We start from the raw sequence: 22,777 nt of genomic DNA, 5'->3' as shown, positions 1-22,777 counted from the left end.
TTTGCTTTAATGATGGCCCAAATGGAAGGAGGTTGTCCTGTTGATTACAACACCATTACAGATCTTTTTCTTCAGGCCTGTTCACCATCTTTATTACATTTTCTCATTAGAATCTATAATATGAAGTTAAATTACCTTTTCTCGTGCAAGTGAGGATCGATATTAGAAACCAATTTTGAATGCCGTTTATTCCATCTCTTCAGAGGAACTTGATACGGGAGGCAACAGCTTTTCTCTTGGATGTTCTTAAGCCCAATTTGCCAGAACATGCTCATCTCCAAACTAAGGTTAAATTTTGCTGATTCTAATGAACTACTATTTGGCCGTCAAAGATGAGCTGTAAACACAAATTTCTTATTTTTTCACAGGTCCTTGAAATCAACCTTGTAACATTCCCTAATGTTGCTGATGCCATATTAGCTAATGGTATGTTCAGTCACTATGATCGGCCTCGGATTGCTCAACTTTGTGAGAAAGCAGGTCTTTATGTCCGAGCCCTTCAGGTTGGCTAATATACCGAAATTTGTATGCTATCCCTGCGAAGCTGTATTACTTGCTTGATTAAACTTTGTTCTTTCTGCAGCATTACAGTGAATTGCCAGATATCAAACGTGTCATTGTGAATACTCATGCAATAGAGCCACAGGTTTGTCTTGCTGGACTTGTGTACTTTGTGGCATTTAGCAGGAACCGTACCCAACTAGCTTGCTTTTTTCAGTCTCTTGTAGAATTTTTTGGGACTCTATCACGGGAATGGGGATTGGAGTGCATGAAGGATCTTTTACTGGTCAATTTGAGAGGAAACCTTCAGATAATTGTTCAGGTAACAAATACACTTCGATGTAAATGGGTTATTTGAAATTCAGAGTTGAACTAATTCAGACAGAAGGTCATTAATTCTTGGCTATCACCATATTTCGTTCTGCTGGCGACTGATAGTACTGTATGGGTTGTAGGTTGCCAAGGAATATTGTGAGCAGCTGGGTGTTGAATCATGTATTAAACTTTTTGAGCAATTTAAGTCATATGAAGGCCTTTACTTCTTTTTGGGGTCGTATTTGAGCTCTAGGTAATGTGTGTAGATGTTCCAGTGGATGGAAAAGATGATACCTCTAATTTTGTGCTGCGTACTTGCATTTACTAACTCTCAACATCACAGTGAGGATCCTGACATACACTTTAAGTACATTGAGGCGGCTGCAAAGACGGGACAAATTAAGGAGGTTGAGCGTGTCACAAGGGAATCAAATTTCTATGATGCTGAAAAAACCAAGAATTTTCTAATGGAAGCAAAGCTTCCTGATGCAAGGCCATTGATCAATGTGTGCGATCGCTTTGGATTTGTTCCGGATCTCACTCACTACCTCTATACCAACAACATGCTTCGGTATATTGAAGGTTATGTTCAGAAGGTATGGTTTTTCTGAAGGAGTTAGTTTATATTTCATCTATTAGGGTTTGAAAGGGGCGGTATATGTGAGGGTTTATGTGGTATTGTAGGTCAATCCTGGGAATGCTCCATTAGTTGTGGGACAGCTTCTTGATGATGAGTGCCCTGAGGATTTCATCAAAGGTTTGATCCTTTCAGTCCGATCTCTGCTTCCGGTTGAGCCTCTTGTGGATGAGTGTGAAAAGAGGTTGGTTCTCTCTTCGTTTAGTTGTGCTTTATGTTTATTCCGTTCGTTTGGAATCCTTATATTATTTACTTGTGGATTACAGGAATAGACTTCGGTTACTAACTCAGTTTTTGGAGCATCTTGTGAGTGAAGGAAGCCAAGATGTCCATGTCCATAATGCATTGGGCAAGATTATTATAGACAGCAATAACAACCCGGAGCACTTCCTGACCACCAACCCGTATTATGATTCACGTGTTGTGGGGAAATACTGTGAGAAGCGTGATCCCACGCTTGCTGTTGTTGCATACCGCAGAGGACAATGTGATGACGAACTTATTAATGTAACAAACAGGAACTCTCTGTTTAAGTTGCAAGCGAGGTACTTGACTTTTGCAGTTTATTGTTCTGTACTCCGTTATCTAAAATCATGCAACACTTACCTTTTTAAAATTTTCCTAAAAGAGGTAACATTTTTATAAAGTCCAGATTTACCTCTTCGCCCATTAATGATTCTTGCTTGATAGTTATGACTTCGATGCTAGTCAATATGTTTTTACGATTTTGTTCTTATCAAGTGACGTTTTAGATATTTGATCTATACTAAACTATGTGCCAAGTCAAACATTTTTTTTGGAACGGGAGAGTATAACATATATATTGAAAATACCAACTAATGTTTTATCTTATTTTGTATTAGATATGTTGTGGAGAGGATGGATGGTGATCTTTGGGAGAAGGTTCTTAACCCAGAGAATGAATATAGAAGGCAACTCATTGATCAAGTTGTCTCTACTGCTCTGCCTGAGAGCAAGAGCCCTGAGCAGGTTTCTGCTGCTGTTAAAGCTTTCATGACTGCTGATCTTCCCCATGAACTAATTGAGCTCCTTGAGAAAATTGTCCTCCAAAACTCTGCTTTTAGTGGGAATTTCAATCTGCAAAACCTGCTTATCTTGACTGCCATTAAGGCGGACCCATCACGAGTTATGGACTACATCAACAGATTAGACAACTTTGATGGACCTGCTGTTGGAGAGGTTGCTGTAGAAGCACAACTTTATGAAGAAGCATTTGCAATATTCAAGAAGTTCAACTTAAATGTTCAAGCAGTCAATGTTTTGTTGGATAATATCCAAAGTATTCCACGGGCTGTTGAGTTTGCATTCCGAGTCGAAGAAGATGCTGTGTGGAGCCAGGTGGCTAAAGCTCAACTCAGAGATGGACTAGTGAGTGATGCAATAGAGTCATTCATCCGTGCTGATGATGCTACTCAATTCTTGGATGTTATTCGTGCTTCTGAGGATACAGAATGTTACCATGATTTGGTGAAGTATCTCCTGATGGTTAGAGGGAAGACCAAGGAGCCAAAGGTGGACAGTGAGCTTATCTATGCGTATGCAAAAATCGACAGGTTGAGTGACATTGAGGAATTTATCCTCATGCCAAATGTTGCTAACCTACATAATGTTGGTGATCGTTTGTTTGATGAAGCTTTGTATGAGGCTGCCAAGATCATATACTCCTTCATCTCCAACTGGGCTAAGCTGGCAGTCACACTCGTGAGACTGCAACAGTTTCAAGGGGCTGTTGATGCTGCTCGTAAAGCAAATAGTGCAAAGACATGGAAAGAAGTTTGCTTCGCTTGCGTTGATGCTGAGGAGTTCCGCTTAGCTCAAATATGCGGTCTCAATATTATTGTGCAGGTGACGGTTTTTAATCTTCTAATGTCTAGTGGATGGTGGATACTAATTATTGGCTTTAATTCCTAGTGGGTATAAGTGTGCTGTCTATGGTCTTTTTTTCTTTTCTATTAGTGTTTGAAGTGTTTTCTGAAATTTGTAGGTGGATGATCTGGAAGAGGTGAGCGAATACTACCAAAATAGAGGATGCTTCAATGAGCTGATATCTCTTATGGAGAGTGGTTTAGGGTTGGAACGGGCTCATATGGGCATCTTCACCGAGTTGGGTGTCCTCTACGCTAGATACCGTCATGAGAAGTTGATGGAGCATATTAAACTCTTCTCGACCCGTCTTAACATTCCAAAGTTAATCCGTGCTTGTGACGAGCAACAACACTGGAAGGAACTTACCTATTTGTATATTCAATATGATGAGTTTGACAACGCTGCCTCGACTGTCATGAATCATTCTCCAGAAGCTTGGGATCATATGCAATTTAAAGATATTGCAGTTAAAGTGGCAAATGTTGAGCTCTACTACAAGGCGGTTCACTTCTATTTACAAGAACATCCCGACCTTATCAATGATGTTCTCAATGTCCTTGCACTACGTGTTGACCACACACGTGTGGTGGACATAATGCGTAAGGTTCGTACTACACCTTAAGAAATTTTCTTTTATTTCCCAACCACTACACCCATGGAAACTTGAGATCCTTCTTTATTTTGTTCCGACTTCATAAATTACAGGCGGGCCAACTTCCTCTTGTGAAACCATACATGGTTGCAGTTCAGAGCAATAATGTATCTGCTGTAAACGAGGCACTGAATGAAATATACGTCGAGGAGGAAGACTACGATAGGTTGCGTGAATCTATTGATTTGCATGATAACTTTGACCAGATTGGCCTTGCACAGAAGGTGGGGTCAATTGCTTATTTATTTATTTATTATTTTGTTGTGTGTCGGCAGTTTTCTCATCTGTAGACTGCAATTTATATTTCATTTGTTGTGGCAGATTGAGAAACACGAGCTTCTTGAGATGAGGCGTGTGGCTGCATATATTTACAAGAAGGCCGGTAGATGGAAGCAGTCTATTGCATTGTCTAAGAAAGACAAGGTTTACAAAGATGCAATGGAGACTGCCTCACAATCTGGGGATCGTGAGCTTGCTGAAGAGTTGCTTGTTTATTTCATCGACCAGGTAGGAAATATATTTAATACTTGCATGCTCTGCTTTCTATTATGTGATGGAGGGAAATTTGAAAGTGTTTTTTGCTCTTCCTACTTGTTACAACATTTTTGATATTGAAAAATGTCTTTCTGCAGGGAAAGAAGGAATGCTTTGCTTCGTGTCTCTTTGTTTGTTATGATTTGATTCGTCCAGATGTTGCTCTTGAGCTAGCCTGGTTGAACCACATGATTGACTTTGCCTTCCCGTATCTGCTTCAGGTTAGCTCTCCACATTGTGTATTTTCTTCTTTTTTTCCCTTTCTGAATTCATGGTTTAAATCTCTTTGTTTGTTTGTTTGTTTTGTTGCAGTTTATCCGTGAATATACTGGTAAGGTTGATGAACTAATCAAGGACAAGATAGAATCAATCAAGGAAAATAAGGCCAAGGAGAACGAGGAGCAGGATGTCATTAAACAGCAGGTTTTTGCTTCTTTCACTCTGAACTTTCTGCTTGCTCTTTCGATAATTTGGGAATTAAAACATGGTTTTGTTTTTCTTTTTGCAGAATATGTATGCCCAACTGCTCCCACTTGCTCTACCTGCTCCACCGGGTATGGGTGGTGGTCAAATGGGTGGCGGATTTGCTCCACCACCACCCATGGGTGGAATGGGAATGCCGCCAATGCCCCCGTTTGGAATGCCACCAATGGGTTCATATTGACAGAAGTGTTACCTTTAGTGAATAGTGGTGGTTGCTTCTGGGGGAAATGCTTTACCTTTTTTTTTGAAGAAAGAGTTGGTTGTTTGTTTTGGGGGTGAATTTGGTGTTTTCTATCATTATCTAGTTGTGTGGATATGTTTTCCTTGTAATATTCTTTTGGGTAGACGGAGATGAGACATATTTTTTGCAGCTGGCAGGGCAGCAAAATGAGAGTATAATGTGTAATGTGTACCAAAACAAAGGGGGTTGATAGGATGGATATGCAACTTGTTATACTGGTTTCAACTTGTGTTTCTTTGTTTTTGAATATTGGCTTCTTTTAGGTAATCGTAGTCTTTTTAATTGTACAACTCAGGTTTATATGGTTCTTTAAGGATCAGTTACATGATGGGTTTGGATTTTTTCTCTTTTGAAATCTTTTAGTACCACGTGGTAACCTTTGATTGGTGATGTAGTTATCATTCTATGACCCTTTTTTAATGTTTTCCGTTCTTTATTTACCAAAATGTCATTATATTGTTTAACATCTTGTCATTTAAATTATGTATAAACATGATGGTGGAATTTACTATTATTATTATTAATATTGTTTAAAACAATCATCAGCTCAACCTTTTAACTCCTTTTTTATTTCTAACGTCAAGAATCGATCTTTTTTAAACTAAGATTTGATGTTACACAAATCACTTGTATACATTTGATATTTATCTTGTAAGTGATTTATTTTGTGCAAATTATCCACTAGTTTTAACTTGGAAAAGTTAGAAATTATTCTTAAGTATAAGGTTTGTTAACTACCATAAAAGACATTGGAACTTCGAGAATGGTCTCAAGAAAAGAGGATACAACTACAATCAGTTGGGTTTCGATGAGAATGAGAACTATAATAATAAGAGTAAGAAGGGATCTCCACCCATGAATCAATCTTACTTGAATGTTCCACTAGATCAATTCCCTTCTAAAACGCAATTCATGAGTTGTTTTGAGATTAAAAGTGACCATGGGTTCAAAAATTTTTACACTTTTCAACTTTACTCCTATTCTCACACGATCCTTCATCTAGCTACAATTGGATAAAACTATCTAAATGTCACTTTCATATCTATCTTCCCACATCTTTATATTTTTTTGCTATTTTTATTTGTTTGTCAAAATCCTTCCACGTCAAAATATCCCCCTCTCTTCCAACAAAGCCACTGATTAGAAATAATTCTTCGTCTTCCGTGACAACCATTCCATAAATAATTCAATAGGGTTTTTTCCACGCGAATTGGTAAAAGACCTGACATTAGGCTTGTTAAACTGGTCAGTCTAGATCGTCTTAGGGTGTTTTCCAAGCGGCTTGGTTAAAAACCGGTTACAAGGTCAGTTTGGGATATGTTATTGGGGTGGGGTGGGGGAGGGGGGTGGGTTTGGATACCACAAAGGTCCCAAAAACAAATAAAGTAATGAACTTTATTCAACAATAATCAAGTATGTGATGCCAACCAACAACTAATGCGGAAAACAAAATAGGATTGAAAGCGCAATGAACAATCGACTAAAGAATTTGAGAACACACAAAGCACAAAGATTTACGTAGTTTCACCACTAGTATGGTGATGTACATCCACAGTGAAGAGGAGGAACTTTTATTGATGAAGAACACCCCAACACCAAAGAGAAATTACAAATTGAACACTAAATTGTGTATAATTGATAACTATATTTTTAGAGTTATTACATACATTTTATTTAATATTATTTTATAAATTTTGGCCATTTTGCTTCTTAACCGTCCATTTTTGGTCTAATATTCACATCTGAGCATAAAGTGTCTACTTGAGCAATTTTGAACCATTTGATGCATTTGCTGAAAAATCAAGAAATTATCTGCAGTGGGATTCAAGAATGCCCACTCCAAAAGTTGAAAGTCAAACTTGTGATGAAGGCATTCTTGGTAGCTGAAAAGGTGGCACGAGAAGTTCTGAAAAACTGATGGGGGAAATTCAAAACTTAATTTTGGCCGGAGGCGAAAGGGAGTAGTACAAAAGCTAGAGGACAAAACGCATTTCTGTTTTACATTATGATGAAAGCTTCCTTTTTGCAAGTGGGAAAGGTGTTCAAATCTTTCCCATGATTGTCTCCTCAAGTCTTTTACCTTTAGTATAAATGGTGAAGTTTGGCATGGAAGTTGTATATACCTTGTTAACTTTTGAGTAGAAACTTAGTCTTGTAAGTTAGGGAGAAGTATTTTCTAGTAGTTAGAAGTTTAGATTTAATTTGCAGCAACCTTTAAAATTCTAGTAATTTATATTTTACAGTATTATAACCCAATGCCTTCGAGAGTGGATACAACTTTGTTCAAGTTAAAATATTTTGGTGTGTCTTCTTGCAGTTTCTTATTTTCTATTTTTTTCTCCTTCTCAATTATTAACTAAGAATCTTTTGAGATGTAGGAGTGAAAAGTACCCAGATTTTATACAAAATGCTCAAGTAGTTTTGTATGTTGAACCTTTATCGTTTTGGTCACTTTTTATTCGATAATGCCCCAATGATACGGACAAGATGATCTTTTGAAAGTGTCTAAAGTCTAGTTCTCAACCTAGAGATGGATAGATAGTAATGACACAAGGTTGGGTGAAGCTAGGGAATTCAAGAAAATTCTATTCACCAAAGAAAGTTAGATTTGCATAGTGAGATGAACTCCAACCCACTTAGGTAGTAGACAAGCTAGTTTGTGTATTAGAAACACTTAGAGTATCTGTCTCTACACATTCCATCGAACCTGAGAAGGTTCACCAGAGGTCATCACTAACAAAACAGTAAAGTTAAACATATGAGATTTTGACTAAGAGGTGTGAGTGTTTGTTGTGATTTGGCCTCTCGAAAGAGAGTGCCTACTCCATACAGTACAGTGAGCACTATTCTGGATCAAGTACTAAACATGAAATTTGGGGAAAGTTCAAACCCTACATCTCATTCTTTAAATCATAAGTATTTTATTAAAGCTGTTTCACAACACCAACTAACTTATTTGCTTCATCTCTAATTCAAACTTGTAAAAGGAAGTTCATGAGAACAATATTGTATTGATTATCTAGCCCTTGTGAATACGATTCTGGTTCTTACCAACTTTATTACTTGAAAATGACGATCATAGTATCCAGTCTACACTTATGCTGTCCATTGTGGGTTGTTTGCTAACCCACTGCTATTACACTTGTTTCACATGTACCGAGTTTGGGCAACACTATTGCGAACTGACGTGATTTTGTTCTCAAACATGCTATTTTGTCATATCATCAATTGATCCACTTTGATGAGAACTTTTGGTTCTGTTTTCGTATTCATTAAAAGGAGAAGAAGTGCATTGAATGATCTCCTTACCTTTTTCTTGAGCGGTGTTCTTGAAGGGGTATAAGAGATCAACCTCTTGATGCTCTTTTCTTGTTTTATCTTCAACAGAGTTTGATGGAGTATCTTCCTTGGGGATCATTAAGGAGGATTCATGGAATGTCATGTGTTTGGAATGTATTACCTCCCTTGTCTTCAGATTCCAAATTCTATATCCCTTAGCTCCATTCCTATATCTAAGCAAATATCCTTGTATGGCATGAGGGTCAAGTTTGTCTTTTCCTGCATTAACCGTCGATGATGGAAGGCGGTCAATGATGTGCACAACTGTAGATAAAGCTCCGGCCTGAAAAATTCGGAAACACATGGTTAACCTCCTACATCTTGCTTTCTCTAGCAAATTCATTCGCTCATTACTCCATTTGATTATGGATAATGTGGTGTAGTGAAATGTCGATGGATCCCTTTTTATTTGCAAAAGGACAGGAATTCATCATTTTTGAATTCTCTACCGTTATCTGATCTCAACATCTTCAACTTCCTTCCGGTTTGAGTTTCCACCAAGACTAACCAATGTTTGAACTTCTCAAACACTTCTAATCTCTATTTCATGATAAAGATCCAAACTTATGAGAATAATCATCAATGAAAGATAGGAAGTACTGACCTCCACTATGGGATTAGTGTTAGCTGGTCCCCAAAAATCCGTGTGTATGTAATCAAGAATTCCCGTTGATTTGTGTTTTCCAACACCAAAAGAGATCTTTATTTGCTTTCCAAAGATGTATTCCTTGCAGAAATCTAACTCCAGAATTCCTTCTCATTGATAAGGCTTCGCTTATGTAGGATCTCCAAGTTTTTCTTCAAAATGTAGTCAAGTCTTAGATGCCATACTTTGGAGGCTTCTAGCTTCTTTACATTGTTTTCACCTACGCATGCACTTGCATCCAACGTTTTTCTATCTAGAAAATAGAGATTATTTGGAGCTTTCGTACCTTTGATTAGGACAAAAGTCCCATTAGAGATCCTCAAAGAGTTGTCTTGCATAATAATCTTGCACCCAAGCTTTGCCAATTGGCCAAGGGAGATGAGAGATTTCATCATGGAGGGAACATATTTACACCTTAAATAGTGCAGATAATGTCATCAAACATTCATCTTGATGTACCAGATCCGAAGATTTTGCACGCCGTGTTGTTTGCCATGAGAATATTGCCTCCTTTTTCTTCAAATGACGAGAAAAACTCCTTCTATGGAGTCATGTGAGAGAATCCCCTGAATCCAAGACCCGTTGATCTTTGATAGTCACACTCTCGGTTGATGCAATTAGAGCATCATCGGGATCATTCACGACAATGGATAAAGATGGCCCCTCCTTGTTGATCTTGCCTTTGAGACTTGGATATTCTTTAATCCAATGTCCGGATTGATGACAATAGTGGCAATTGTCAATCTTCTTGGACTTGCCCTTAAATCCTGGCTTGTGTCACCTTGTGAGAACCCATTCTTTCCATCTCTTACAACTCTTTCACCACATATCAGGGGTGAGTTTGTCAAGTTCGTAGAAAAAAAAAAATGCACCCAGTTTCTTTGAAGTATCACCTTCATCTTCTACTGCCACTTTCCAAAGTCTCCGTCTCCATTCCACCTCTTAATTTGAATATGGATCTCGAGGCTCCATAGGAACCTTTAATATAGGTAGATGAAGTAGTTGACGAAGATTTGCCTGGGTTTTCGTCTTCTTTGTAGATGGCCACCATGATGCTTCAAGTTGTGCTTAAATATGTTCCGCCAAACATCAATAATCAAAACCAAAGCTCTGATACCACCTGTTTGGGTTTTGGACACCACAAAGGTCCCAAAAGTAAAATAAAATAATCAACTTTATTCAACAATAATCAAGTATGTGATGCCAACCAACAACTAATACGAAAAACAAAATAGGATCGTAGCACGACGAATAAGCTACCAAAGAATTTGAGAGCACACAAAGAACAATTATTTATGTGGTTCCACCACTGATATGGTGATATACATCCATAGAGAAGAGTAAGAACTTTTATTGATGAAGAACACCTAAATACCGAAGAGAATTTACAAATCGAACACTAAATGATGTATAATCTATCTCAGTATTTTCTCAACTCAAACTAAGGTTTCTAAGCTCTCAATTTCATTCTCTACCATAATGGAACTCAAGGGGTTATTTATACAAATCCATAGGTGGAATCTAAATTTAATCCAAATGCTACAAGATAGGAATATCATACTTATCGTTGCACACGACCATGCTTAATTATAAGTTGCATTCGTGCTTAAAGACCCAAATGTTTCTATTCACGAATTAACACTACATACGCCCGTGCTTGATCATAAAGTGTAGTCGTGTTAGAACACCAAAACTTTTTGTTTTGCAAAATAACAAAACATACGTCCATGCTTGAACATAAGGTGCGACTGTGTCTAGACATCCAAAACTTCATAGTAACATTACACAAGCCCCTGCTTGCATATAATGCATGGTCGTATAAAAAACTCCTGAATTTTTTCTGTTTTATATATCCTTGCTTTGTATCACAATTTTCAACATATATTTAGTATCAAGTGGCGGCATTAGTTAACGGAGTTATTGTTTTTTGACCCCTTTTTTCATTTTATTTACCACAATGTCATTGCATTTTTCTCCCTTTTGCTTTATAAATTATGTATAAATACCAACACTTGACTTTATTTTACTATCATTATTTTTGTGTTGAAGATTGAGTTAAAATAATTTTTTAGCACAATTCTAAGAGGAATTCTCAAAGTTCTCTCAAGATTTGAAGTATCCTCTCTTTTAACTTTTAATCCCAATAATCTATTATTCAGATAGAAATTTGGTATTAGAAATTACTTGCATACATTTCGGGGGTGTTTGCGATTGCTTATAAAAACAACTTATTGACTTATTTCAGTGTGACATCGATAATAAACACTTTTGAGTATTTGGATAAACAATTTATACTGGTGCCAAACCGGTAATAAAAAGTTTTTGAAAAAGTTAAACTATTCTAACTTATAATAAGTTGATAAACACTTTTATAAAAAAACATAAATTGTTTCAAACAAGCAATCCCAAACACCCCCTTCATATCCATCTTGTAAGTAAATATCTTTTTGCTAAGGGATATGTTGGTTTGAACTAAGGGGGTGTCTGAGATTGCTTGTTTGAAACAACTTATATTTTTTTATAAAAGTCCTTTTCAACTTATTATTAGTTATAATGATTTAACTTCTTCAAAAACTTCTTATTACCGGTTTGGCACCGGTATAAGCTGTTTATCCAAACACTCAAAAGTACCTATTATCGATGTCACACCGGCATAAGTCAATAAGTTATTTTTATAAGCAATCCCAAACACCCTCTAAAAAAAAGCTAGAAAATATAGACTATTATTATTATAAGGTTAATAAGGGTCTCGTAGAAAAAGGACGAATCCATAGTTAGATAAACATCTCTAAATTTTGATTTTATATCCCTCTGCCTACATCTTTATATTTTCGTAGTTATTTATCTGCTTGCAATTGTGAAAATACTTCCATGACAAAATACAAAATTTTAGAAATCTCATCCATTAAAAAATTTTAATTATCAATATTTCGGGGCGTTTACCAAACGCTTACCCGGATAAGCAATTACCAAGTAACATTACCTCACTGCATGAATATGGTAAAGACCAAGAATCTTACCCGGTAAGGGCGAGACAAAGACCAAAAGTCTTACCCGGTAAGTGAGAGCGACGACTCTTACCACGATAAGCGCTTACCGGGGTAAATTGTTGCATACGATGTCGTTTTGATGGACTAAAATCTTATCCGGTAAGTAAATAATAATATTAAATTTTACCGGTAAGCACTTAACGTGTAAGTTTTTGGTAAACGGCCCCTTCCATTTGGAAATTTAAAACCGTACCTTAAAATAATTCTTAACTCAGAATAATTCTTCGTTATTTTTTTCATGCGTTTTTTAGAAATATTGAGTGACACGCTTCGCAAGGTTGTCATATGAGCTTTGAATTTGCGCAAGTGTTGTAAGATTTCTATAACTGAAGCTTATTAATGTCAAATTCCAGAACACTAAAATAAGCTTGTTAATATTAAATGACGTTTTCTCACATCATAAAATGAATAAAAATGCACAAATGAGAATGCTCAGTGGCAACCGATAAAATAACAGATGATAAAAATACAGTTTTGTATATTTATTTTAAGTAGTCTATTTTAGTTTCCCGTTACAACATATGAAATAATGGTTAAGTTTATTATATATACTGTTTAAATTTTTGGGATGTTATATTTAAGTTTTGAGTTATATACTTCATATTCAGCAGATTGCCGATTAAATTACGGAAAAATACCCTTATATTGTCCTGTTATCATTCCTAAATGTAGAGTTCAAACTCAATATTTTTGTATATACAATCTATTAATCTTAAACATGATTCAAATATTTAAGAAAGCCTTATTGGACACAAAGACCAAAATAAAATAAATCTTTTTTGGAAAAAAAAAAAATCATAATATCACATCTTTATTGAGTCTGTATATTTTTAGGCTTTCATAGTTTTGGTTTATATGAAATGTAAAGGTCAACATCGTAAAAGAGAGAGATTAACGAAGAAGACACACGTCGTGGGACCATCTAAATCAAATGATGCCCAAGTTGTCTTGGGCATATCTTGACATCTGGCAAAAAAAAAAAAAAATATTGTCCTAAATTTTTACATTTTAAATCTGTCCAATAATCATCTACAGTCACGTTATTAAAACGAGATTCTCGACATAATTTAAATAGATTAATATCAAATATAAAATAGATTAAAGGAACAAGAATGAGAAAAGGAAATTTGACGAGTTTAATTATATATTTCTCAATTTTTAATGAATTCATATTTTTTTTTCTGTTGTTATTTTAGTTTTTATCTCAACTGATTCCCATTTAAATTTAACTGAAAAAGAGTAATAAGTCATCCATCGTTTGTATAAAACAATTCTTGAAACATCCGTTATATTCCATTGACGTGTTTGATTTTCTAGCTAAAAAACAACGAAGAAAGCAGGTAGTCGTTCTGAGATTAGTTGACTCGTATAACGGGTTGAATATCCATGTTAATAAAAAAAAAGGTATGTTTTTATTAAGATTATGACGATAAAAATTAATATAAGATATTAAAGAAGTTGAGTAGAAAGTAGAAATGAAAAGAAAACATGGCGTGAGGGATATTTCCATCAAATGATAGGGTCGATAAGTTAAAGGTCCACATCAAGATCTTGCATATAATCATTATAAGTCACCACTTCATCATTTATATTATTTCCAATCCCTAACGTGTCGTTTATGTTCTCACTTTTTATTTTAATTTGTCGCATGCCCATTCTTTTATCCTTTTAAACCAATTTTCTTTTTCTAAAGTTACATTTATTCCATATATATATAGATTGTGAGTTTAATTTCACTTTATTGATCAAGATTTATAAGTTAAGTATGTTTATTAAAAAGAAACATTTTTGAATTATTAAAAGAATATAACACACACACACACACACACACACATATATATATATATATATATATATATATATATATAGACTTGGAATCATGTGAGACCAAGAGTTTTTTGTGAGACCCGTAAGACCAATTCTCAACCTATGGATTAGATCTACAATCTGAACATTCGTAATCACAAAATTGTCATGAAACTTTTCAATATTCACAAAATTGCCACCATGCAACTTTAGACCATTAGATCATTAGCTTATAAAGTTGATCAATGAACTTAAATTGGTCTTACGGGTCTCACGAAAAACCCTTGGTCTCATGTGAACCCAACCATATATATATATATATGTATATATATATTTGATTGTTTCATAATATAAAATATTGATTATAATTAATGAACTTTAGTCATCTTACATAAACATTCAAATCATAGTAAATGAACTCTTCATCATTTCAATTAATTGGGTTGCATTAGTTGTATAAATGAACATAATTACATTTGAAATACTCTCTCTCTCTCTATATATATATATACATATATATATATATATATATATATACCCAATTAAGATCATATGAGATAAGATGGTTTTTACGATGTTCATGAGATATTACATCATATGAGATATCACTACAACAAAATCGGGTTTATAGGACGCTCCTAATTTCTAAGCGTCCTAATAGATCTCTTTATAGGACTTAGTTTATAGTTTATAGGACCAAAAAAAATAAAGTGTATTATCTAAAGACGTTGCAATAAGTTTATATGATGGTTTTTGACGTCGTAATAAGTTTTTTAGTACACTTTTTAATGTAAAGCGTCCCATTAGCAATTTTATAGAACACTATTTGAAAAACTGTCCTATAAAAACAAGTGTCCTATAAAAAATTTAGTTTATAAGACTCTTTCTCAAAAGTATTATAAAGTTGCTTATGCGACGCTGTGTATTAAAAATGTCCTAAAAAACTTGTTAAGACGCCCAAAAACGTTATACAAACTTATTACAACGCCTTTAGATATGACGCTTTATATTTTGGTCCTATAAATTAAGTACTATAAAGCGGTCTATTGAGACGTTTAAAGATTGAGGAGGTCCTGTAAACCCAATTTTGTTGTAGTGTATGTGAGTCGTTAGAAGAGTTTTTTTTTTGGTATCAAACCTTCACAACAGAACTCTGAATCTTCACATGTAAAAAACGGAATCTTTACATGAAAAACATAATGAATATTAATAAGAAAAATACACCAACCCATACAGACATGGACAAACAAGAAGTCTGACTACGAAGGTTTGTACTTTGTTTTCATTTTCTTGATGTCCCTACTAAAGATATCATCAAGATTTCGATCAATTAAATCAACATGATAAGCATCACGATGTTGTTTTAAGAATGACTTTTTACTGAAATTTTATCGTGTCTATAAAAATATGCTTTTTTCCTTTTTTTCTGATTAACTTGGATATCTAACCCGTTATGCGAGTCGACTAATCCTAGTACGACCACCTGCTTTGCAGATAACTCGGAGTCACCGCATTTAAACCTCCATGGTTACAGGGGATTTTTATCCTTTTAGCAACTCCTCTTGGAACAATGAAAGTGGTTCCACTACGAAACAATGTGCTACTAAGTAATTTCAAAGACAATAAATGTGCGTGCACATTGTGATGTTGGATTATCCATGCAACACAACTCTGTATTTAAGTTTACTTAAGTTTAACCATGCAGATATGTAAGTATGCTTCGAACATTGAGTCTTGTTGACATGCTCACCATTAGGGCGGTAAACGAACCGAACGTTCAGCGAATCGTTCGGCGGGAAGTTCGTTTATTTAATAAATGAACGGACATGAACAATTTTTTTTGTTCGTTTAGTTAAGTGAACAGACATGAACAAATTTTTTTGTTCGTTTAGTTAAATGAACGAACGTGAACAAGAGTCTCGTTCGTTCATTTACCGTTCATTAACGTTCGTTTATGTTCGTTCGTTTATATATTACATTTAATTTATAATCTTTTGTTTATTTACTTTGAATTCAAATAATATTTATTTATGTTCGTTTAGCCCGTTCATTTATGTTCGTTCGTGTAGGATGTTAACGAACAAACACGAACACAAAGATTTTTGTTTGTTTACCGTTTATTTGTTCGGTTAAGTTAAACGAATGAACATGAACAAGCATCCGTTCGTGTTCGTTTACAGCCCTACTCACCACAAGACAAATAAGCGTGGTTCACAAGTAGAATATTAAAAGTCATTGTCGTTTACAACGTGTAGTCTATATATTTCAAAAACAGAATCATAAGGAAAGAAAAGATATGGGTGTGCACATGGTGGTATTATCCATCAAGTCTACAGAAAGAATAGACCCAAAAAAAGCAGATTTAGGGATACGATAAAATGAAGGAAAAACAAGGTTGAAAAGATGGAGAGTGTGAGAGAAAGAGAGAGTGATCCGTGACTTTTGGTAATTTATGTTGATTCTAAAGTACAAGTATTTTTTTTTTTTTTATGTCTACTCAAAACCTCAAACAAAACGAGAAAAATCATTATCAATCAACTTATATTACCTTTTCTTTGTGTTTGGAGCATTCAATATTTGATATATATATATATATATATATATATATATATGAGTTGTTTGTGGTAACTGTGAAAACCAATATTAACCATAAATCAATAGATAAATTAGGAAATTTATAAATTTGGTAATTTTAAATTAAAATCTTAATGCAAAGATATTTTTGGTATTTTAAAACTCTCCTCTCTCCTCTCTTCTTTCTCCGGCCACCGTTCTCCGGCCTCCGGCCACCGTCCTCCGGTGATACCACTATGATACCACTGTGATACCTAAAAATATTGACTCTGTTAAACAAAAGATACATTGTGATACCTAATCATATATAAGATGCATAGTGATACCACTGTGTTACATCTTCGATCGATCACACAAACGACATCAATGTGATACCCAAGCACATATATGATACATTGTGATACCATTATAGTATCACCGGAGGACGGTGGCCGGATGACGGTGGCCGGAGAGAGAAGAGAGGAGGGAGGAAAGTTGTAAAATACCAAAAATATCCTTGCATTAAAATTTTAATTCAAAATTGCCAAATTTATAAATTTCCTAATTTATCTATTGATTTGTGGTTAATATTGGTTCTCACAGTTACCACAAACTAATTAGTTCTCATTTGATTAGGCCCCTATATATATATATATATAGAGAGAGAGAGAGAGAGAGAGAGAGAGTTGGGTTCACGTGAGAACAAAGGTTTTTCGTGAGACCCGTAAGACCAATTTATGTTCATTGATCAACTTTATAATCTAATGATCTAAAGGTCTAAAGTTGCACGGTGACAATTTTGTGATTATTGAGAAGTCTCGTGACGTTTATGAACGTTTAGATTGTCATATTGTAGATTTAATCCAATGGTTGAAAATTGGTCTTACGGGTCTCACGAAAAACTCTTGGTCTCACATGATCCCAAATGTGTGTGTATATATATATATATATATATATATATATATATGTGAGGTTTTAACAAGAATTTATACTCTGGTCATACTTCACACTTACATGTTCTTATTCAGTTATAACTTTTAACAAGAACGTAGTTTTTTGTATAAAAATCTAACTTTTTATCTCGTGTCTTTATTGTTTTGTAATTATTTTAGAGTATCTTCTACTGATTTCCTAAAATAAAAGCTTTGTTAAATTCTCTAAATAGAGCATACATGAAAAACTTCAAGTTTAGAAGATTTTTTAAAACTTGATGTTGATGTGAGGAGATAAATGATTTTTTATTCATTCTCATTAAATGAGATTAAATTATTATTGTTTTATATAAAATTTTGTAAAAAAAATGTATTGCAATGATAAAATTATAAAATATTTTAATAATATAGTTAATATTGAAATTTATAAAATAGAGAATCTGTTTGAGTTAATTTTTTTTAGGAATTTCAACTTTTGGTTATTTATTTCTGGAAAATTATAAAAAAATCTGTTGGAGATGCTCTTATTATATTTTATTTTAATATATATTTAAACCTAACTATAAAATATGTGAAATTAATATTGATATAAAATTTATAAATTAATAATTTTAAAAAATATAAAATTTGAAACATTCATTGTTTTTTGGTAGTTTTTAGACAATTTATTTTGTTGATGAATTTAGTTTATAAATAAGTATATAAATTTTTATAATTATTAATATTATATATATATATATATATATATGCATGTATGTATATGTATATATGTATAGGGGGCCGGTGGGAGAACTTAGTAATTTATGATAACCGTGATATTCAATCTCAAGTACAAATCAAAGATAAAATTAGAAAATTAATAATTTTAGTAATTTTAATTTAAAATATTAATTAAGGGCATTTCAAGGATTTTAAAAATCTCCTGTCTTTGATGAACCTTATATAAACATAAAATACATATTGTGATACCTAAAAAAATTGTTAAAAAATACATATATATAAAACAATATTCACTGTGATACTCAGATATACGTACAAGTTGCACGTTGTGATACCTTTGTAAAACAACTAAAATAACAAAAATACACATCGTGATATACCCTTGTAAAACAATGAAAATAAAGAAAGTGTACATTGTGATAGACTTAACAACGCAAATACATTGTGATACACGTTGTGATATGTTGTGAATATATCACTCTTATACACTTTGATCCACAAACATCTTTAAAATACAATATGTATTAGGTAATTAAAATTAATGAATATTTCCTTTAAAAAAATTAATTAAATCTTTTGATGAGTTGTTATAAGTAAAATAACAAAATTACCCTTTTTACCTTATTTAATAAATATCCTTAAATATCTCAAATGAATGGTTCATATTGGATCTTACAATTATCACAAACTATACAATTCTCATTTGATTAGTCTCATATATATATATATATATATATATATCACATTTTATCTATGATTTTTTTTACTAGAGTAATAAATTTAACATTTTTTTTTAATATTATGAAAATATTGAAGTTGTTGCAAACTTTAATAAAACGTTTAGTAAATCACGATTACGCTGCTATCTCTACCCCCACACCATCACTATCACAATTGTTTATGTATTTTTGGCCGACATCATTGGTGTTCTTGGCCACGGCTATCACCTTGATGTAGCTAAGGCCATTACAGATCTTTCGTTCGGCTATGCCACTGTCGTTCCAGTCACAGCGGCCTCGACGCTACTATTCTCCCACTGCTGTTGTCAAGCGGCTAATGGCGCTATTGCCAGCTCCACATGGTTGTTATTGCCTTGGTTCCACGACTGCTGTCAATTTCAAACATTGCGGTCTTATGTTGTTCCTTACTAAGTCCAGTGACTGTTGTGGTTCATTCCACCATCGCTGCTTAAGGCCAACGATTGTCGTGGCTCATTCTATCGTCGTTTTAGGCCGACGTTTCTTACCACATTGGGTCACATTTCTTGCCCCTTCGCCAAACACTTCGATCGTGTTGCTCTCAGACCGAGTGGCCACCAGCAGTTGCTACCCTGGATTGTGTCTCCATTCTTGTGTCCTTGTGCCTTATTTGTCGCGCTCCTTCACAAGCCACGACTAAAGCTTATAGCTTTTGGTTGCTGTCAATCCTTAACTGCAACCACGAAAGTGGTTTTTGGGCTGCCAGAGTTCACAAATGTTGATGGCTATCTTGACAGGTAATGGTGGTTTATGGTATTGGGAAGTAACCCAATCAAAGCCCTTAAAGGCTAGGGTTGTTTTGGGTCACAGTTTGACCCAAACCATGTTGTCTTGATAAGGTAGTCCATAGTATCCTGGTGTTTTTGAAAATTGTTATTATTTTTTCCCAATTATTGGCCATTTTATGTTTGTTTATTTTGGCCAAAATTGATTATTTTATGTTTAAATTAATACATAATATATGGTATGTCCAAAGACCCATGGATTGGTCATTTTATCATGAATTGACCATTTTATCCAACAAGGCTGATGAAGTTCAGGCCCAGCTCACCAAGCATGGTGAGCTCCTTCAACAAATATTCCATCTCCTTCAGCAACTAGCTCCAGTCCCTGAACCTGCCTTCAGAGACGTTGATCGTCAATAGCTGCACCGGGTTGCTGCTTTCAACCTTCTGCAAGCTAAAGCTCTCTCCTCCTTAGAGCAAAAGCTGGAAGACCTCTCCTCTCCATCTCCCAGGCTCTACTCATGATGATGGCAAAGACGGGGAGAAAGTTAAAGATGCAGATGTTGAGGGGAAGAAGTCTCCAAATGAGGAGACTGCTGAAGATGCTCCAAACCCTCCTGTTGCTGAGGATGCCAGGGATCCCATCCTTGATGCCATAGATGATGATGACAATGATTCCTTGGTTATTCCTGTTGCTGATAACCATGAAGACCTTCATCCCTCCACCTCTGCATTGCCAAATGCTGGTGATGAGGATGATGAGGATTCTAAACCTCAACTTCCAGACGCCAGCACTGATCTTGGTGGTGACGATGACGATGATGAAGATGACTTCTGCATCTAAGCCATCCCAAGACAACCACCATTGGAAGGAATCTCCATCCGAGAACTTGCTTCCTAGGGGGAGAAATCGTGAAAGAACCAACACTCCACTAACAAAGGCAAAGGAGTGGCTGAAGACAATTCGGTCATTGTTCTCAGGGTTGCCAACCAATCTGAAGATGCTGACTTCTCCAAATATGTTTCTCTTTCCTCAAAAGTTGAATACCCTATCCCTCTACTACTCTCTACAACAGCAAACCTTCTGGTCTCTCAACCGATCTCCTATCTCTTGAAACCATAAAGGTCGAAGAAGATGAAGACCAGAGGATGGATCAGCTGGTAAATCAGCTCGACCAAACAAGAGTAAAAATTCCTCTTCATACCTCTTGTTGTGGTAATTTTGACTTCCTTTCAGAAACTGAACGAGAAGAATCTCTGCATGCTGAAGAAACATCAGCAATAGCGATCAAATGAATCTTGTTAAGCAAGATAGTTATTGTCTTGTCCTTCTGCACACAAAGGGCAAACCCATACCTTTCAAAGTAAAAAATTGTACGCAGTCACTCCATTGTCTCCAAACGCGCTTAGCTAATTTATGAAAGAAAATGTTCATATACGGTCAAAAGACTGTGTAGTTCTCTTTTCTCATTTACACACATCTTCCTCATCTTATCTTTCCCAAGAAGACACTCCTCCTTCTTACTCTGTGTCTAAGAGAAAGACCCACTATAACAAGTGAAGAGCACATTACTTATTAACTTTGTAGCAAGTCTTTTCTTCTTGTTGTCTGTAATTTTGTGTGTATCTTTGATTGTTTAGATAGAGTCTGTATCCTATCTCTTCTGCAAACAATCTGTAAAAATCCGTATTGATCTTCTTTATCAATATAAGTTTTTTAAAAGTGAAAGCTGATGCATTTGTATTCATCACCTCTTTCTACAAACTGTTACCTATAAACTCTTGTAGATCCGGGTGGGACTAAAATTGACAAAATATACCAAAAAATGAACATTTTTTCTCTTTAATTTGACATTCGTATTGCTATTATTTTTCATCCATTTTTAATCAAGTATTAATTGTTTTATTCTTAATATGACGTTGTACATGATCACATATGATTGTGTACATGAACAAATAATTATTTTGCTATCATGCATATAATCACATGTAATGATATAATCATGTATGCAAACACACTATAATAGTTTCAGAATGCAAAATATATCAATCATATGATTATTTGTATGATCAAAAAGTGGTTTTATGTAGATTCACATGTGATCATGTATGAAATCGCATACACAATTATATGTGATCATGTATAGGAGACACACAAACACGTATATCGTATTATACACAATCGCATGTGATCATGTATATGATATATATCAATATGATCATATGCACGATCATATGTGATCATATATAATACAAGACGTGATTAAGGGAAATTAATTAAAATAGTCATTTTTAGATGTTGGTTTCATCTTTTAGCCATTTCTCTTCTAAAATCACCAAAATTTCACCAGGTCCGCAAGTGAAGGGACCAAATTTTGAAATTAGTCACCTCCGCAAATTGCAGATGCATATCTATTTTACAAATTTTGTCCCTACACTAGCGGAACTCGTACTTTTTTTTACCCTTTGACCCATCCATAAATTGCGGATCTGCCACTTGCAGACCTAGTGATATTATGGTGATTTTAGAAGAGAAGTGGCTAAGAGGTGAAACCATAGGTCGAAATGGATATTTTAATCAATTTCTCCACAATTATTATGTTCACTATAATTTATACTTGTTCCTCCCTCCATCTCCCTGCCCCAACAAAAATTATCGTCACCTTCGTCTTCCTTCAACTACACCACCATAGAACCAACAACCCCACCGACTCGTTCATAGTGTCTTGGAGATACACCTCCATTTACAGCCAACTTCAAGATTCACCTTCATCTCAATCTCCGAGACCAACCTCCAACTTCGAGAAAAAATGAGGAATGAGGAAGAAGAGAGCAGGGAATATAACCGAAGGTTAGGTCATAATGATATTAAGCCAACAATTCAAATAAATGGCATTTTAACACCATACAAGTGTTAAAATAAGATCTCATTAAATTCAATAATCAAGATTCCATTGAACTCTACATAGATTTTAATGTTTGGGTCTTGACTGTCTCT

At 34.7% G+C, this 22,777-nt stretch overlaps 1 protein-coding gene across 2 annotated transcripts; it reads left to right on the top strand.

Annotated features, from left to right (window-relative positions):
• Nucleotides 1-6: 6 nt before the first annotated feature.
• On the top strand, nucleotides 7-5,598 carry LOC112509606 (clathrin heavy chain 1-like). 2 transcript variants are annotated; one of them, XM_025114655.1, is made up of 16 exons: nucleotides 7-75; nucleotides 204-287; nucleotides 369-503; nucleotides 584-646; nucleotides 719-823; nucleotides 957-1,069; nucleotides 1,160-1,412; nucleotides 1,501-1,637; nucleotides 1,720-1,998; nucleotides 2,317-3,319; nucleotides 3,459-3,944; nucleotides 4,046-4,216; nucleotides 4,314-4,499; nucleotides 4,625-4,747; nucleotides 4,839-4,949; nucleotides 5,035-5,598. In XM_025114655.1, the coding sequence occupies exons 1-16, from the start codon at nucleotides 10-12 to the stop codon at nucleotides 5,188-5,190; spliced, it is 3,471 nt and encodes a 1,156-aa protein (XP_024970423.1). In that variant the 5' UTR covers nucleotides 7-9; the 3' UTR covers nucleotides 5,191-5,598. The 2 variants fall into 2 exon arrangements, with proteins under 2 accessions (XP_024970423.1, XP_024970424.1); XM_025114656.1 differs by lacking the exons at nucleotides 7-75; nucleotides 204-287; nucleotides 369-503; nucleotides 584-646; nucleotides 957-1,069 and having other exon boundaries at nucleotides 758-823.
• Nucleotides 5,599-22,777: the final 17,179 nt, after the last annotated feature.

This window comes from Cynara cardunculus (genome assembly GCF_001531365.2).
Source record: "Cynara cardunculus var. scolymus isolate 2C chromosome LG 3, CcrdV1, whole genome shotgun sequence".
NCBI classification, from domain to species: domain Eukaryota; kingdom Viridiplantae; phylum Streptophyta; class Magnoliopsida; order Asterales; family Asteraceae; genus Cynara; species Cynara cardunculus.
The sequence above is the reverse complement of the archived record's forward strand: the minus strand, read 5'-3'. Positions and strand labels throughout refer to the sequence as shown.